This window comes from Cyclopterus lumpus, chromosome 3, assembly GCF_009769545.1.
Source record: "Cyclopterus lumpus isolate fCycLum1 chromosome 3, fCycLum1.pri, whole genome shotgun sequence".
In the NCBI taxonomy this organism is placed as follows: Eukaryota; Metazoa; Chordata; class Actinopteri; order Perciformes; family Cyclopteridae; genus Cyclopterus; species Cyclopterus lumpus.
This window is the reverse complement of record NC_046968.1, coordinates 6,277,861-6,296,477: the sequence shown is the minus strand read 5'-3', so window position 1 is coordinate 6,296,477 and position 18,617 is coordinate 6,277,861. Positions and strand designations below refer to the sequence as shown.

The 18,617-nt window shown below is 44.3% G+C and overlaps 2 protein-coding genes across 5 annotated transcripts in view; one reads left to right on the top strand and one right to left on the bottom strand.

Moving 5' to 3' along the window:
* The window catches only part of LOC117750094 (uncharacterized protein KIAA0355-like), a 29,223-nt gene extending 23,225 nt beyond the window's left edge, over positions 1-5,998 (bottom strand). For 2 of the 4 annotated variants that reach the window (XM_034561008.1, XM_034561040.1), the window contains exon 1: positions 5,938-5,998. The gene's annotated coding sequence lies outside the window, so the exon portion shown is untranslated. The other 2 variants (XM_034561019.1, XM_034561029.1) reach the window with 2 other exon arrangements.
* Positions 5,999-7,550: 1,552 nt separating this feature from the next.
* On the top strand, positions 7,551-13,379 carry gpib (glucose-6-phosphate isomerase b). The gene is made up of 18 exons (XM_034525716.1): positions 7,551-7,672; positions 7,986-8,076; positions 8,390-8,458; positions 8,675-8,794; positions 8,884-8,967; positions 9,124-9,270; positions 9,489-9,560; positions 9,643-9,687; positions 9,784-9,837; positions 10,285-10,345; positions 10,667-10,710; positions 10,820-10,972; positions 11,143-11,272; positions 11,427-11,503; positions 11,984-12,112; positions 12,398-12,473; positions 12,805-12,871; positions 13,256-13,379. Exons 1-18 carry the CDS (start codon positions 7,554-7,556, stop codon positions 13,377-13,379), a joined length of 1,662 nt encoding a protein of 553 aa, XP_034381607.1. The 5' UTR covers positions 7,551-7,553.
* The last annotated feature ends 5,238 nt before the right edge of the window (positions 13,380-18,617 follow it).

Genomic DNA, 18,617 nt, shown 5'->3' with positions numbered 1-18,617 from the left:
CAGCTCTACACAAAGCACAACATTGCCAGTGCTCAAAGACACCTTCACACCAGTTGTTGAGATGCATTAGCCTTTAATTTCATTCACTTTCCACAAACAGATTTCCCAACAGATTTGACTAACTGAACTCTCTGGTCAAAATCACACTTCTGTAACCTATGAGATGCTGCCACTCATTTTCCAATCACTTTTGTATCTGCAGGAATATGGCTGGTCAAATCAAGGATAGGTAGTTTAATAGCTGTGGATGGGACAGCTGTTACCCCATGCTGACAGCTCCTTATCCATCTGCCACCTCGAGGCAAACACGGGCCTGTGACGCTCCGGCCACAGGCCCGACATTAACTCTCTCATGAAGTCTATTTCAGCCTCCACTGGGAAAACAGCTGCCCTACGGTCCACACCGGATCGTTTTTAGACACTCCAAAAGGTTCAGCTCAGAGAAAAAAAATGTTTCTCCTCTACATGTGTTGCCAATGAAGCAAAGGAATGCATTCCCCCTCTTATGCAGAACTCTCTTAATGTGGGTTCAAACGAGCACAAAGAAGCAGGTCAGGAAAAATGAACATTGCAAAGCAACTCCTCACCATATTGTGTTTGGTGTGTGCAAAACAATATAAAAAATAAATTAAAAAAAGAACTAATTGAGTTTGGAGACCGAGGCTGTTGATTTGAAAGTAAAGCTTCACTGAGGACATTCCACAGAGCAGATAAGCAATGGCAAAGTCAGAGAATCAGCAGACAAGTCGAGGAGGTCAGTCCAAATGACAAGTGCCGTGAGCAACTGTGTGACAGGAGTCGAGTGAGGCTCCTCTTGCCCGCAGAACACAAGGAGAGTATTGTGGCAGGCCCTGGTCTCCTCATACCAGCACACAGAAAAGAAGGGGAGGAAAAAAAAACACACTCTTGCATATGCAGCTGCATTACTTTGTGAAAAAAAAATAAAAAGGCCTTGGCTATGGCTTAATATTAACTGCAGGAATAGATTTTCTGCTGTCAATATGGCGTCTCTCCTGGAACTATTTTGTAGGCTGCTGCAGGTTTTGGTGGTTTGAGGGTAATGTTTGGTGTTGTTGCCACAACCATTCCCATTTTTGATCCCAATTTTGTTCTGGGGGGTTTGGAACTAAAAATAAATGTACTTTAATACGCGGATATCATAAAAAACCTGCGCGTACACAGTTCGGTGACATCGCAGTCAGTTTCGGCTACATTACATTTTTTGGCAGATTCTGCAATTTCTAAAGCAGTAGTGAAACTTTTCCAGAAGCAAACCTCTGTTGAGTAATTCAGGACCAAACCTGATACTCATATCAGTCAGGAGGCCGATACAGTTGGATACCATAAGGATAACCTGCACTGTCACAACAGACATTGCAATAAAAATAGCAGACGCCGATCTTAAAAAGAACATACTTGAGGGCCCCACAGGTCTGTGCAAGTATAGAAAACAAAACCAGCACCAAGTCTCACCAGGGGAATACAGATGATAATGGACTCCGTAATGGGCACATGAATGCCAATGAATAAGAAGTCCCATCTGGTTTGACCTAATCAGAGCTTCTACACAAAGAATACATGCCTTTCACTGTTTGACTGATGGAAAAAAGAATTAGCTCAGACATCCTTTCCAGAATAGCGGTGCACAATAGAGTGTGCTCAGTGTCCCCGACGGTGGGTTTCAACAAGTGAGAGCTGTGATGAAAGGCTCTGACGCCAGTTCCATTCATGCGAGGCTGGTGGGAAACCTGTGGGGATGAAAATGCTTTCCTCAGCCTATATTGAGCATGCTACATACTGAGGTTGCAGGTTGTGCAGCATGCCAGCCACCAGGGTGCTGTATTTTTAGCCAGGACAAGAGTAAGAATTCATTCTTCCTATTTAGGAACAATGGGACAGGATACGGAGGTGCCATAGAAGTCTGAAATTCAGGCTTGGTCACACAAAGTGTTTCTGGATTTCAACCCAGGAAATAAATTGAGCTAAATACACCGGAAAGGGCTAAAACATGAAGTCATCGTAAGTCACAGAAACCAGCAACCCTCTGCACAGAAGAGAAAAAAAGGTTTCCTTGACTACACAGAGGTTTCATAGATTAGGTTGGTGGGTATGATAACAAAAGGATACAGTCAGGTGTCGGAGAAAGGAATAGTACTATTAAACAGTGGACCCAGTTCAAGCATCTGCTGAGGTACCATTGAACAACATATCAAATCTCTATCAGTTGAACTATTCACACAGACCTCATCGTGGAAAACCAGTCAAAATATTGCATCTCACTGGGACCATTTGACTGAGGGGCAAATAGCTGACCACAAACTAAGTCTGAACTGGTTTCCAGGGGAGGAGGGTGAGATTTCCCATGCTGCACTGCAAGTGTGTCCACCTCGTCTGTGAATCCACTGGCTGCTTCACTTCGCTCGGGGACGAACATCACACACACAGATCAAATAAGCTAACCGAGCAGTCGTTGAAACAGCAGAGGACTAGAACAGATGAAGCGCTGAAACGTCCCCTGTGCCGGAAGAAACAGACCTCCGCCTCCACCCTGCCACACACCAGTGCAAACAGCGTTGTTAGCTTTGTCCATCCAAATGAAAATCCTGTCACACAATACAAACTCAAACAAGCCGGCATCTCTCTGATGCATGGACCGGCTCAACTTGTCGATGGAAAAGATAAAACACGATGATCGAACAGCACGTAAACCACCCATTGCTTTTAACTCTTCGGCCAGAGGTGGACAACATGGAGAACATTATTCTTGTTTAGGATGCATTTTCCTAGTAAACATTATCACTGACATAATATCCAATTTCATGTTGATTTTGCACAACAATACTATATATTTGTACAGTGTTGCTCTAGTTTCTTCACCCAATCTTCTTTACCATGTTAACCGAGAATTGCGGTGCAGGTATTAGTTAACTCAGACTGAAGGCTCCATCAGTGTGTCCCAAAATCCTACAGGTTTAAAAATATATATATTTTAAATGGCAAACTGCCCCATCAAAGCATTACGTTGATGCATCTCACGTCTATAATGATATACACTAGGACTTGTACGACAAGCCAATGAGACATTTACAATTAAAAGCTCACTTGAATGAACAGACTTGATTCAGTTTCTACAAAGCTATATGTTTGAGCCTTGCCATGGAAGTGTGTGGGTCACTAAAGTCAACCAAGATGTTGCGATATTCCTGACATACGCTTATGTAAGTATAACCAAGCCATAAATAACTGAATATTTCTGTATGGTGGTGCTTAGTGGAAGCTATCCACCAGAGGTAACATTAAGCTTCCTTCTCTTTACACCTGTTGTTCCTTTGATATCATCTTGAGGAAGGCAGCTTTGTCAAAATCTCAAAATTCAGACAAAACAGCCAGTAGCCACAGACACACACTTAAAATATATTTGGCTTTATTATTATTATTATTATTATTATTATGTCTGGTTTAATCTAAGAGAAGAAAGTAAATTTCAATACACAAAATGTTTGAATTCCCATGTTCTAATAATACCACAGCCTGCTTGGGTTATCTCCCCCCATTGCACCAGCAGAGACTTCTCTGTAACACTCATATGTATATTCTAAAACTGTGGCGAAAAAGAGAAACATTAGAAAGCTTCTTTGTTGAAGGAAAAAGCCTTCGGGTCTATTGAGACGGTGTCAGGCCAGGACTGTGCTTCACCCGAGGCGAGTGCAAACAGTAATCTTGTGACTGCATGTTGACTTCCTTCCACATGCATCCGGATTAGAATAGGGAAAAGTGTCTCCTGTCATATCACATGTTCACAAATAGACGACAAAAAAAAAGAAGAAGCTAAAAACAACTGAAGCCTTAGTACTTTGCCACAAACGTTGATGACTGTTCACGTTGAATACGCTATTGAAAAGAGCTTAAACACAGACAGGAATGTTGCAGTGCAAAGCACGTCGTTTTTCTATAGCGACACAGCTGTGGCAGATGTCAACACGTTGATTCAGGGTTGTTTCCATTAAAGCTGTAAAAGCCTGCAAAACTCAACAAAAAAAGGAAGGAAGTGACCGGAACATGAATGCCTTCTATGTCGGAAATTACACTTCATTAAAATGTTATGGTGAGTAAAAAATGATATTAGGCCCCCAATCAACAATTGTATAGATCTGAAAACAACGCAAAACAACTTTCTATAGGATTCAAAGTTCAAATATTCCAGATTTCTTGTCATATTTCTCAACACTTTTAACAACCATTTGCTTCATACGGTGGAAGAAAGAATACATTGCTTCAACCATTTCAGAAAACAACAAGTATAAAAGGTCAACAAGGCGATTTGCAAAATGTAATTATCCAATTCTGTTTATAGGAAGCATCCCAAGTCAAATATGGTTGATATATTGATGATGGAAGCTGGCTTTCAGATCCCAAAAGCAAACAGGCTGCTAATGACAGACCTTGCATGGATACTTTCCCCTTCAGATACTTAAATCCTGACTGATCAGGAGCAATCTCTCTCAGGAGCGATCCACTTGTTCTACATTATCAAATCCTATGAGCAATTAAATGGTTCCTTCTACTTTAATGTCTACACTCCCATCGACCAAATCAGGGAACACTTTCCACGGGATGTCTAAACGCAGATCCCTTTATAGACTATAGCTTCCTTCAATCCTCGAGAGAAGTGGGGCGACGTTACGTGCAAACGCAATCCCAGATATCTCCTCCGTATTTAGGGACTATATAAAGCCACGTTACCAACACCACTGTGGTTGTGCAAGTTACTGCTCTTTGCATTCGCACTCGCGATAAGGCAGAACTACTAACTAGTGGGTTAGTTTTGTTTTTGCTCGGGGGAGATTTTAAAGCCCCTGAGCACTATTTAGCAGGAAGGTGTAACACAATCCCCGCAAGCGCAGTTAGCCGGTTTCATCGAAACTCTCTGGGACGACATGGCCCGAGACATGGGAGCACTATGTCGCAGCTGTAAATACGGCCTTTTAACGCCCTAGATGCATGGTCGCCGGAAAGGCTTCCGCGGCATCATCCGCGCATCAACAAGCCAAACGTTAGAACAGCGAGTGACACGAACACGTCACACAGGCGGCAGATACCCGGTAACGTTAGCCTGGTTCCGCTGCATACCCGACTTTGACATCGGTCACACAGAACCAGACAGTCGTTGGTTAGCTCGCGAGCTAGTGCACTTACCCCAAAGCCTATGCATGTAGTCCGTCTACCGTCAAGTTACACCGCCACACGAGCTGCAAATCACGCCCTTCGGCCGCCCGTCTGTCTAACGTAACGCTGCGTGTTTTATGCGGTACGCGGTTACAACCAAGAACGCCCGAGTCCGTTATCGGACATTCCTTAAAACCAGGTCGCTGATGACTCCCTCTCACCTGCACTGCCAACGGTCAGGACGCGAATCAGACCCGGAGCGTCGCCCACAGACACAAGCCGGTGGAGATGAAAAATAACCGAGATACCACCGATCGCTCCTCCTTCGCTCGCCGAGGCGGATGCGCCTCATCAGCAGACATCGAATTAGGGTTGTATACCAAAATATGTGAATAGACGCAACACAAAAACGTCACACGCAGTTGCAGCACTCGTTCGATATATCTGCCGGACTGCTTATCAGGGGCCCAGATTTAAATTATGAAGGGAAATATGTAAATAAGTATGTCAGAGTGAGGAGAGTCCGATAAAGGATGCATCTGTGTCCCCGGGTCTAAGCGGGCTAGCGCCAGAGCTAAACGAGCTAACGCTAGCTCTCTGCGACACGATTGTAGGCGCTGGTGGAAAGCACCAGCAAACGCGAGTGGCCCAGCGGTGCTTTAATACGGGTCAACGAGAGTCAGCACCGCCGCAACCAAAGGAACCCCGAAAGGCTTCCGCAAAACACGATGAAATGTTAATACACCTTCAGTAAATCACCACATCGCTCACCATCTCTAGGCATCCACCCTCTTGACAGCGAATCCCCTGTCTGTGTGAACACCGTTAAGACCGCGTCAATACAAACTAACGCTTCCGGTGGAACCTTCACAATAAAACCGACGAATATGTCTCGAATACAACACGTTTTTTTAGTGAAACCCCAGTCTAAATTTGATGTTCATGGGCAGGACAACATGCTGATTGTGAAAGTGTTTTGTATTGAATTTCATTAATACTAATATTGATATGTTGGTGTACTTTGGTATACGATCAGTCGTAACCATAATACATGAGATGAGGATGCTAAAGTAAAACTAAACATGCATGGGTGAACACAGTCATTGATCGCCCAAACGGTCCTTGTACTAATAGACCCTCGTGATTTTATTTTCAGGGTATTTCCTTTATTAATGTCTTCCACTTTATTTTGAAATACAAATACCTATCCCGAACACGGTTGTAACTGCATAACACATCTAAACAATATGAAGCAGTGGGATAATTATTCACAGTTTTTGTCCCTCAAGGAACAAAAGCTGCTATCCAAAAATGACAGACTCTTAAATAGAAAATGGGTCACCACATTCAGAGTCTTCCACTTTTCATATTTCAGTAATGTTTGCCTACTATGCAATACGCATCAGACACTATCTGCTGGGTGTTGCTCGTCATGCTGGTGATGTGGAATTATGTTTCTAGTTCGACTCTTATATACAGCAGTCGCCTCCATCAGCAGCATTGCTTTTAAATATGTATTTTTGTAATAAAGACGTTCAGAGGGTTTCTTTACGAGATCTGCCTTTGGTGAAATTACTTAAACCATTTGCTGTAGTTGTTTTGATGTACCACTCTGACGATGCCTAAACAAATAATGATTGGTTCGTAAGATTCTAAGCTTTTCTCGCCCCCTAACGTTGGATAAAGACCATTACACCCTGCTCTGCGGGTTTTTATAAAACGGTCGCTTGGAGGCGTTCAGGTCCACAAATTGCTGCAGTATATATATTTTTGTCTGGGGTTCATTTTTATGGTATAAAAGCTTATGTAGGCTAACGTATACATCTAATGCATATTTTTCTTCTTCCTTTTTGTGTTTTCTACAACTATGACAGGCACTAAATAGTTTATCATTAAAAGGATTATATTTATACAAATATATTTAAAGTGATTTAATGATTTATTACTTTTTGTTAACTATTGTACCTTGATCGTTAGGGTCTAAGGGTGGACCTTTTAACACGATTCATGTATCTGTATGTATCGTACATTAATTATCAACTTTGGTACACTGCCATCTGTAATGCAGTGATAATGTACTGTGCAATTACTGCTTTTAATATATACAGCTACTGTGTGCATTAGTAGAATGAACAGTAATATTGTCTGTACAACGTGCCGCTGAGTTGCTGTACCGATGACGCCCCCCTATCGACATGCACTGTAATCCTGCAGGACAGTGTGGAGGTGTGACATGCACACGTCCTGCGTATAGTGTGTCTCTTGTAGGAGGGGCATGAGTAGATCTGGCCTGGACACCCTTCAAAAAGCTTTCCCTGTGACCTGCTCGGTCATACGTAGCCAGGCTAGTAGAACACAGCGGAGCACAGGAAGCCTCTCTGGACATCATGGGACTCACACAGGACCCCGACTTCACAAAGCTGCAGGACTGGTACACAGCCCACGCCCTGAACCTCAACATAAGGCATATGTTTGAGACTGACAAGGAGAGATTCAACAAGCTCAAGTATGCATCCTATCCAAAGTCTTGTATTGTGTACAAATGCAGTATGCACAGCATCACTGAACAGGATGTAGATGTTTCTGTTTGTACGTCAATGAGCTGTATTATTAGTGTGTCTGTTGGCAGTCACGTTCACATGATAATGCTCCGATGCACTCCTACTGCTATGCAACTGTGCAGCTTTATGAAGCAATGCTGAAACCTAGATGTCAAACCTCCACTCGACCACAGAATCTCACCTTTTTCCTGGATATTATATTTGTGTTGCGTCAGGAAATGTCACAATCTTTGTTGTTTGCTCTCTGTGTTTGGGCAGCCTGAGATTGAAAACGGAGGATGGGGACATTCTTCTGGATTACTCCAAGAATCTCATCACTGATGATGTCATGAAGATGCTGGTTGATCTGGTAAATGAATCCCCATCCTAATCATCTGCAGCTTTTTAAATGGTGAAGTAGATGTGCGTGTCTCAAGAGCTGATGTGGGCAGCCGCGAGGACTCAAATCCCTTCAGTCATTGCAGCAAGCTGCATTGGGGCTCCATTCATCTGATAGAGGCGTCCTCTTCACACAAAATGTGTCTTTATATGTGCAAATGTTGATTGTGTTGACTGGAGGAATCGACCATCAATTTGAATCACACACTATAGGCGACCATTTCATTATGTTTTGGGATACTTGTCTGCGTCCGTGAAGAACAAACATTTATTGTCTATTTCAGGCCAAGTCGAGAGGCATTGAAGCTGCCAGGGAGAAGATGTTCGCTGGAGAGAAGATCAACTTCACTGAGGTGCTCATCGCTGTCACTCATGTCAGCTGTGACTTGACTCGAGGCAGTGTTCGCCTCTTGAACTTTATCCTGATGCAGTGAAACAGCCACTGCTGCAGCATTTTACACCATGTGACACAATAACTCTTAAACTATGTTCTTTTTTTGCATGTTGTGCTACGTGTGTCTGTGTGTGTCTTTATTTGCCCCCCACCCCCGGGTGCTGTGGATATGAAGGGCCGCGCCGTGCTCCACGTGGCTCTAAGGAACCGCTCCAACACCCCCGTCATGGTGGATGGCAAGGACGTGATGCCAGACGTCAACCGAGTTCTCGAGAAGATGAAGGGCTTCTGTCATGTGAGTGAAACGCTCATGACGGAGAGAGACGCGACGTCGCGAAGCGTCGCTGCACTGGAGTTCAGCGTGCAAATCTTTTTCAATTGCAGAGAGTTCGCAGCGGCGAGTGGAAGGGCTTCACGGGAAAGGCCATGACCGACGTCGTCAATGTCGGCATCGGAGGATCTGACCTTGTGAGTGCAGTGTTTTGTGCAAAAAAATATCAATGAGCCATCTCATGATTGACAGCTTTTAACTGCTCCATCCTCTTCCAGTCACATTGCTTTACCTCCCGTGAGCTTCAGTCTCACCTGAATCTGAATCTGTGCTTGAATTGGTTTGGCTTGCAGGGCCCGCTGATGGTGACCGAGGCCCTGAAACCGTACTCGAAGGGTGGGCCGCGTGTGTGGTTTGTGTCAAATATTGATGGCACGCACATCGCCAAAACCCTGGCACAGCTAAATGCTGAGACAACCCTCTTCATCATCGCATCCAAGGTACCTGCTTTACACAGATTAACATCTCTAATCAGAAGGAAAATACCTTCTAATTTGTATTCATGTTCATGCAATCATTTTGTACATAAATCTTATGGGAACAGACCATTTTAAATTCATTTGGACAAACACTCTTTTCCTCAAGCAGATCTATACCATCGGTTTAGGTGCATTGCATATTAATCCATGGTTATCTATGTAATTTTCTCCATTTATAGACATTCACCACCCAAGAGACCATAACCAACGCTGAGTCAGCGAAAGCATGGTTCCTTGAACATGCCAAAGATGTGAGTATGCAGCGGCCTTTTAGACTGCAGCAGCATTTTGTTAGCCAGCCCATTGATTTCCTTCCATCTCGTCCTTCGACAGGAAACTGCCGTTGCCAAGCACTTTGTGGCCCTTTCCACAAACGGAGTAAGTCACAAAACATAACTGTATACACAAAATAAACCTTCTCACTGTGTCCAGACATCTGATCCTAGCTAACTCCTGCTCTTCTGTGTCTCCCAGCCCAAAGTGAAGGACTTCGGCATCGACACAGAGAACATGTTTGAGTTCTGGGATGTGAGTGCTCCTTTATCTACAGACTGGTGGGGGTCGTAGCTATAAATACGCTTTTGACCTGTGAAGTAGGTGGGACGGACACTTTGGCCGGCAGCTGCTGGGTAATCAGAAGCGCCTCTCTTCAGACTCAGTTATTATTGGTAGCGACCTTTCTCTTGCGGAGATCACGGTAAAGGCTGGGTGGCATCAAAGGTCAGGGAGCTGCATTTTTTCTGTGTCATAAAGGGCATAGTTGCAGCCACAATATGCCCTTTATGACACAGAAAAAAAGTCTGCCAGTGTTATACACTTCACAGCGTGTACAGTATGATCTAGGAGAGAGGAAGAAAATGGACTGTTGCAAGAGATCAAAGGCCACATGATGAAGTGCATTGTGAACTGTGCTGCCCATGTTCCTATTAACATATAACACAAAGAAGAAATTCAATCTTTTCTTTTTTCTTTCAGTGGGTTGGTGGTCGTTTCTCCTTGTGGTCTGCTATTGGAATGGCCATTGCCCTGCACATTGGTATGAACAGTGACAACACCATTTTTTGTATTTATGACATAACATTGTCTGACTTTGGCACCTCCCTGTTGTATCACGAGGGAGACAAACAGTCTGTGCAACATCTCTTGTCAATCCCTCCAACAGCTGTTGTGATATTTGAAGTCTGGACGGTCTTACTGACCAACATTTCGGAGACAAATCTTCAGCCAGTGGCTTTAGTATAAAACAGGACGTTACATGCTGCTATTGGTGGAGAGACACACTGAACATACAAGAATCAGAATACAAGAATCAGTTCAAATGTTGAATCGATTCTGTTACATCTGCTCTCCCCATCAGGATACGACAACTATGAAAAGCTTCTTTCAGGAGCTCATTGGATGGTAGGTACTTCTCCAACACCTTCAGTCTCTAGTGGAGAACAACTATTAATACAAGCCTTCCTGGAGTGGAAAGATAAAGAACACATGGATGATCATTCCTCTCCTGCAGGACAACCACTTCCGCACCGCTCCTCTGGATAAGAACGCTCCCGTCCTGCTGGCTCTTCTGGGCGTCTGGTACGTCAACTTCTTCCACGCGGAGACCCACGCCATGCTGCCCTACGACCAGTACATGCACCGCTTCACTGCCTACTTCCAACAGGTCTGCCCCCCTACAATGCCGCAGGAAAGCTCAAGAACAATTTCACATTGTTGAATCAGTTATCTATAAAAAGGTGGACAGGACAACACTCTGTCCGTGTCAATCGTGTGCACCACATCAGAGAGAATTTAACGCATGTGACAGTTCTGATCGCTATCTTTCATCTCTAGGGTGACATGGAGTCAAATGGAAAGTACATCACTAAAGACGGAGCGCGTGTCAACTACCACACTGGGCCGATAGTGTGGGGAGAGCCAGGAACCAATGGACAGCATGCCTTCTACCAGCTCATCCATCAAGGTAACGATCCCAAAGATCGGCGTTCAATCACAGCAACAGTTAGAGGATTCATTCACTCGGAGGATCGAGATTTTACTTTTCAGCCTTTACTGGTATTGCTGGTCGGTTAGCCTCGTGCTGTGCCACTCATGCAGTCTAACTGTGTCCCACGCAGGAACACGCATGGTGCCATGTGACTTCCTGATCCCAGCTCAGTCACAGCATCCCATCAGAGACAACCTGCACCACAAGGTACCACATGTGTTGGACGAATTGTTCATCTAAAGCTACATGGTGAAAGGGTAGAGATTCGTGTGGTCAAGAGTATGTATGCCCATATGATGAAGTTCCGTACCTTCTTTGATAAAGTGAAATTGTGATTTTTTTTCATGCATTTATCAAACATTTATTGATGCTAAGGATTTCACAGCTTTGTTTATTCACAGTATGCATTTAAGACGTAGGTTTTCACATTCCCCAGATAATCGCACTTACAGGAAAACATCTTCTTATGACCTCTATGGAATTTTGAGGTCAACATTGCGAAATAGTGATCCGAGCTACCTCTGCAGTGGTGTGCAGTTGTGTTAAATACCTGGATTGTAGCAATCAATTGCAAGAAGGCAATATGTCAACATATACTGTGTGTCATACGCTGTAAAACATACATGTACTGACTGTACTACACTGTATCTGAAGGTGTGTGTGTGTGTGTGTTATGTGTGGCTGTAGATCCTGATGGCCAACTTCCTGGCCCAGACAGAAGCTCTGATGAAGGGTAAGACCACAGAGGAGGCCAAGAAGGAGCTGGAGGCCAGCGGCCTGAGTGGAGAGGCTCTGGAGAAAATCCTGCCTCACAAAGTAAGTCGAAGCAAGAAAAATAAACGTACTCGCCACAGAGAATGAGCTCTCGCAACCATGGCAACAAAATCAAGCCTGAAGCGGTCATCTCATGTTACTCGTACAGAAGGAACCACGCTCGACATGAGGAAGTGCGGCCAGGATAGCGTGAGGTAGCGGAGGAGGCAGCGCCCGCCAGTCACCCATGAGTGACCACAGCCATCAAAAACCTAATGAGGAGCATTTGTGGTTGTGGCACACATGCAGTGGTCTGTCCTCTGAAGTGTTTCTCTGTGTTTAACCCAGGTATTCCAAGGAAACAGGCCAACCAACTCAATCATCTTCAAGAAACTGAGCCCGTACACACTTGGAGCACTTATAGGTGAGAGCAAACAACGTTTCTCCTGATTCACAGCCCCTGGTGATACTATAAGGAAGCCTTGATAGGTAGTTTTGGGGATTATTTGGATACATTTTTAGCTCAAGGCTCATATCTGATCTAATGCACACGCAGTGATTTATAATAACACAATGCATGTTGACAGCCACTGTTTGGGTTTCTATTTATTTTACTGTAGTTTATCATATTGTATTATGTACAGCTCTCGTGTGTCTCCTCTGTAACCCCATTGAATTCAAAAGAAACAACCACTAATCTTCCCCTGTAGTCATTTTTTGTATTGTTATTGTGAATATTCTGTCTTGTTTTACAGCAATGTATGAGCACAAGATCTTCATTCAGGGTGTCATGTGGGAGATCAACAGCTTTGACCAGTGGGGGTGAGACAGTTTTTATTGCACACTTTTACTGCAGTCATAAACACCTGCAGTCTTGGGCTTGGATATTACACTCATCATGTAGCTTCAATGAAGAGTTGAAACAAACGGATACAGAATATATATATATATATATATATATATATATATATATATATATATATACATATACATACATACATATAGATGAGACACTTGTGGGCAACATGGATGTTCAGGATTTAATGGGTGTGACTGTGTATCAGGGAATTGGCGAGAAGAAGCTTCTTCTTTTTTTGCATGCCTACAGATTACTTGTATACCACAACATGTTGATTTGATAACACAGTGATTTAAAAACCTCGTCCGTTTGACTGATCCCTGAGCCCATCGTCTCTCCTCTGTTAGGGTGGAACTGGGCAAACAGCTCGCCAAGAAGATCGAGGCTGAGCTCAAGGACAGCGCAGAGGTCCACTCCCACGACTCCTCCACCAACGGCCTCATCAACTTCCTAAAGAGTAACTTTGCCTGAGTTGAGCCCCCCCACCCACCCCCAACAACTTCCACATCATTATCCATCCAATCAGCTCATGAGGCAGCTGGACACTCCCACGCAGTCGAGCTGAAGCGTTCTGTATGTTTTTACATTATGAACATGGCGACTGTCTTTTCTATGTTAGTGCGCTCACCACCGTGAGTTGTAAAATGTGCTCTCACTGTCTCTCTCCACTGTCACAGTGACAGGGTGTGTGTCTGGAATAAATATCTTTCCACAATGTCAGTTTCAGTGTCAGTGACACCTGGTGTAATGTAGAAATGAAACACACACAAACAAACAAACAAACACAACAGCTGTTTATCGTGTTCCTGTGTACAAAACACTGTTGTAATGTGCCTCAAAGAAAAAGAAAAACCATGAGTGTGTATGCAACACGTCACTAGATGGCATTAGAGTGCCAGATTATATTACTGGGTGCAAATCAGCCACCCAGTAATCTACAATTTATTCAGTGGAACAAAGGGTCAAAGGTCAATCCATCTGCACTGTTCCTCCCCACAAATCCCCAGACACCACCGCATCTATTTAGAGAGAGAAACCAACAGCTGGACTAAACAGCATCTGGACTGTTTGGACAGTCCTCACTGGCACTGCGTTCAAAATAGGTAAACTGTGTTTCAGTCAAATGACTACACAAGATGTGCAGGTGAATTTGTCCCAAGAAACATCAAATGACATATAATAAATTCAGCATACATCATGTGAGGCTATTAACTACAAGGCACTAAACAAGAGAAAGTATGTTTACACTATGTTTTGTTCACCTCGTACTCACAGTGGGTACTATATGAGGACAAACAGAAAGTAAAATAAAATAAAGAATCCTAGACTGTCAGACACTGCTGGGTTTTCAGTGCTGTTGCCAGGCAACAATACTTTTCTTCAAGTGTCTTTTCTTATCTCCGGCTCTGAAACAGGATACAGAAGAAAGTGAGTTTAACTGAGGATAGAGAGCTCACCACCAAAACATTTTTAGGATGTTACAAATTATTAGTTCTTCCGTCTCTAATGCCACAAAACAAAGTTCTTCTTTGAATGTGCTTTTGATTATTTAAGAGAACTTGTTTTGCAAATAGGGTCACATATTTAAGGGACACTTCTTCATAGAGCACTGTCATCTGAGGCATGGACACTTATAGCTACTGATGCTAACTTCAACCCACTGCTGCGTGCGTCTCTTCCAATGTAATTAAGGCAGGTGCAGTGGAGTTGAAAATAAACACATGAGGAAATAAGTGATCCGGCACAAGCAGAGAGCAAACTCAAATAGCAGCATGAAAGCATGAAAAAGGTTGTGTGTGCGTTCCTGAGATGTTTGTTCAACAATGGCGCTGCATACCCTCACATTCCACTTCATGCTTTATTGGTTGGCCCTGTCAGTCATTTTTTTTCTCCTCCTCTCTCCGGCCTGTTAAAGAGCTGCCCCCCTGGCTCGATCAGGGTCCCAACCTGCCCCAATGCGGTGGTTGCCATGGCCCCGGCCTCCCACTCTCCACCCCCCCCCCCTGCCACTTTCGACCGTGCTGTCCCCAGTTCTTGGGGTTGCCAGACGAATGGCCGGGCAGAGTTTGGGATTCTTCTGAACTGGCCGGCTGCACCAACGAGCTCTCGCGCAGCACCCCGATGAAACCACCGAGAGGCATTTGTATCATTTGTATTCATTGTGAGCCGCCGCGCTGGAAGCAGCGAGAGGGTCAGCATCCATTGCATGTAAACAAGCTCGGATGCTTGGCCTCGGCGGAGAAGAGCAGCCTGCAGGTCCGGAGCCGGTTTTAAATGCTTGAACTTCACTGGAATGCTTTTAATGTGCATGACCATCCACCCCACCCAGGAAACCTTCAGAGACCATATTCCTTAGGGCCAACCATTATCCCTGCAAACACACACACACACACACACACACACACACACACACACACACACACACACACACACACACGCAGAATACAATCACTCTACATGGTCCCCATCCAGTTCCCTGTCTGTAGTGTGAGGCTGCCATTGACAGCAGTGACAACTGCAAAAAAAAAAGGAAAAAGAAAAAAGAAAACAGACATCTTGTCAAGCCCAGCTTCATTTTTCCCACGACTACTGGAGTTATAAAAAGATTAACTTAAGTATGTGGGCAGAGCTCGTCATGCTGCAGCATAAGGAGCCAGCAGCAGTCCCATGTGGCTGCAGGGGGCTCCAGCTGACCCCTTGTTGCTCAGGCCCCATGCTCCCCCTCTCCCCTTAATGTGTTTTATTAGATCCCCATTAGCTGCATCCATCTTCAAAAGCATTATTGTTGGGGTGAACATGAAAAACATAACCCACCGAACCCCCTTGCAATTAAAAATACAACAACAGTATGATCTATGATCGTAGTCCCCATGTTAGTGCACATCTACGTGACCATCTGGTGAAGGTAACAATGAAGCAGTGCATCTCTCACCTGCCTGAGAGACTACTTTTTAATTATATTCTAAAGCAACTAAAACCTAATTTGTGAATTCTTTGGCACAAAATATCACATGGAAATATTTGCATGCTCCATATGTGAATAATCTCTCTGCCCTCACAGAGTTCCTGTCAGCGCTTCATCTCTACTACCAGTTTGACGTCACGGCATCTGAATTCAAAATGTGAGATATAAAGAAAATAATAATAATACTCCCCCGCGTATTTCTGCCTCTGTTTGTCTGATACAGTATGTTCACATGTGACAGTTGGTATCTCACATTTTTTAGCCCATGGCTGTTTTTGGAATAAATAAAAAAAGAAAGAGAAATGACACATTTGGTGCCAAGCAAGCACGCCAGCAGTAACCATTCTTTTAACCTTCACAGTGTTTCATTAAAGTGACTCGTAAATGAAAAATAGAATACGTTGTTAAGTCTTCTGAATCTCCTATGCACTGTTGCTTTTGACAAAAAGAAAATGGACCATTGGCGTGGTCCATAAAGCCTTTCCTCACTGCAGACATCATGACTGGTCATAGTAGGAAAAGGAACACTATGGCTCTATTCAAGGGCCCCATGAGCCGGCATGTACGATGCGATACAAGCTTAAAGTCTCTGGGGTCAAGTTCAAGTAAAAAAAAATAAAAAGGATTTGCCACATTGTCTTTCAAACTTCACACCTCCAGTTCGTAACGCAGCCTTTCTGATAAATGAATCTCAAAGGAACCCAAAATAACCCAGATGACATCATCAGGAACTACACTAATTACATCCAGTGTGTTTCCAGGTGCCGGGGAGCAGCCGACACTCAGCCGAAGTCACTTGAGTCAGCTTTAGTGGGGTGAAGTGGAATCATATGCCGAGTAGAGCTACGCAAGTGTGCGCTCGAAACACAATTTGAAATGTTTCAAATCCGATCCATAAATTTCTGTTTTTCAAAAGTTTTATTCTCGGCTAGTATCCTAAGGCGACTCTTGCTGCAGCGAGACTCATGAAACACATCACCTTATTTCAGGAGTATTGCAGGAGAGAGCTGACAGAACGTGTTCAGAGCATCGAGTGCGAGAGCCTCCATGAACCGAACCACAGAATCACTCTTATTACGTGTCTGCTGGTTAACGAGTAAAGAAACAGACTCGAGTAGAAAACAGGAGGCTGGATTTTTAATTTTTCTTTTTGTGTTACAGGAAGGGGGACAAAATGTCAGTAACCAAAGATTGTGGAGTGTATGAGGTAATCCTGCGGCGAGCATATTTTCACTCCATTTTCTGGCAGAGGAGGGACCCGTGTGCTCCGGAGGGAAGGTGTTCTTTTGTGTGGTGGTAACAGAGCTCACCTCACAGCGGCTCCCCTGGGGCTCTGCTACCTCCACACACACACACACACACACACACACACACAAACACACACACACACACACACACACACACACACACACAGCTGCCTGAGTCACAGGGTGGAACCCTCGCACACATAAAGGCCGCTTTGTGCCCCAACTCATGGAGCTGACAACCAACACCAGAGAGCTCCTCACACTGAACACCACTGTTTAGCTAACAGGAGAGCCTAGTCAGAGGACAGACCGCTTTTATGTACACCCACACAAACTGTAGCGGCATCTCCAACTATCTGTGTGTCGGTGGCGTCCAAGCTGTAATGGGAATGTGAAACTCAAAGGGTGAAGGGGATGTGTGCATTTTTTTATTTTTTTTTATTTGATCTTTTCAAGTTTCATCCTCAGCGCAGGTGCAGGAACGTTGTGAAGGTGCCTCTTCCCTCATCTCCCCCCTTTCCTTTAATTTTCAAAAGGCATAGCCTGCAGTCATCTGCGAGCCTGTTCCGTGGCTGAAAATAGAGGGTGACTTGATTTCTTGTCATCTTGGAGATTGAGCTGTCAACTGCGAGGACTTCCAACTTCTTCTGAAACCCATCAACTCACCTGCAGGGTGTCCAGAGAGATGACGGCGCAGCCAGTGCCACGTTCCTGTGTCTTTACAACCTACCTCACGTATGGGCCTCGTTTATAACTGTAGGAGATGATTATTAATATGTCTTACATCTACAGTGCTTCAAATGACTTGTGTAAACCAACAGAGTGCCGGGCGGCGTGCCAGGAGGGAGAGTCCACCACATGACATGCTACATGGGTGTGAACACACAGCAGTATTTTACTGACCCCAAGCACATATTTAATGCACCTACATGTTAAGATGCCTTGTTGGAGTTAGTGGAGACTTAGAGCAGAGCTAGTAGTTCTGAATATTCCTCAAAATAAGGGTTTTATTCAGCATGAGTTCCAAATGATTTACTTCTCTAATTGTAAAGTAACTTAATTCATTTTGGGGCTTGTTTTGTACTTTTGTAACTAAAAAGCGCCATAAATTCCACGGGCATCCCCACAGTATCAGCTCATCGTGCATGTGTGGCATTCCCAGGAATGTGCGTGCGCTGGAGCAGTTTACTGAGAGGGTACAAGTACAGAGTGACTCGCTCAGCGTCTGCCTTTAAGATTTCAGATCTTTTTAGGGATAAAGGGTTTCCGATGGTCGTGATAATCTGACCATCAGAGTGCCGGGTGGCGTCCCGGGAGGGAGGATCCACCACATGACACGCTACGAGGTTGCGTGCGTGGCTGTAACCGTGCTACTGTGGACACGACTGGCCCGAGCACCGTGAGGCCAGTGATGCTTGTTCCAGTCTTAAGTCGTCATTGTAGTTTTATGATATTTATCGTTTCATAATGCGTTTTGAGAAAATAACTGCTAAATGA

Bases quoted from the DNA above. Each gene is read 5' to 3' on its own strand.
- gpib (XM_034525716.1), top strand. From the start codon at position 7,554: ATGGGACTCACACAGGACCCCGACTTCACAAAGCTGCAGGACTGGTAC. The intron at 7,673-7,985 runs GTATGCATCCTA...GTGTTTGGGCAG, and splicing joins GAGAGATTCAACAAGCTCAA to CCTGAGATTGAAAACGGAGG. The intron at 12,872-13,255 runs GTGAGACAGTTT...CTCCTCTGTTAG, and splicing joins AACAGCTTTGACCAGTGGGG to GGTGGAACTGGGCAAACAGC.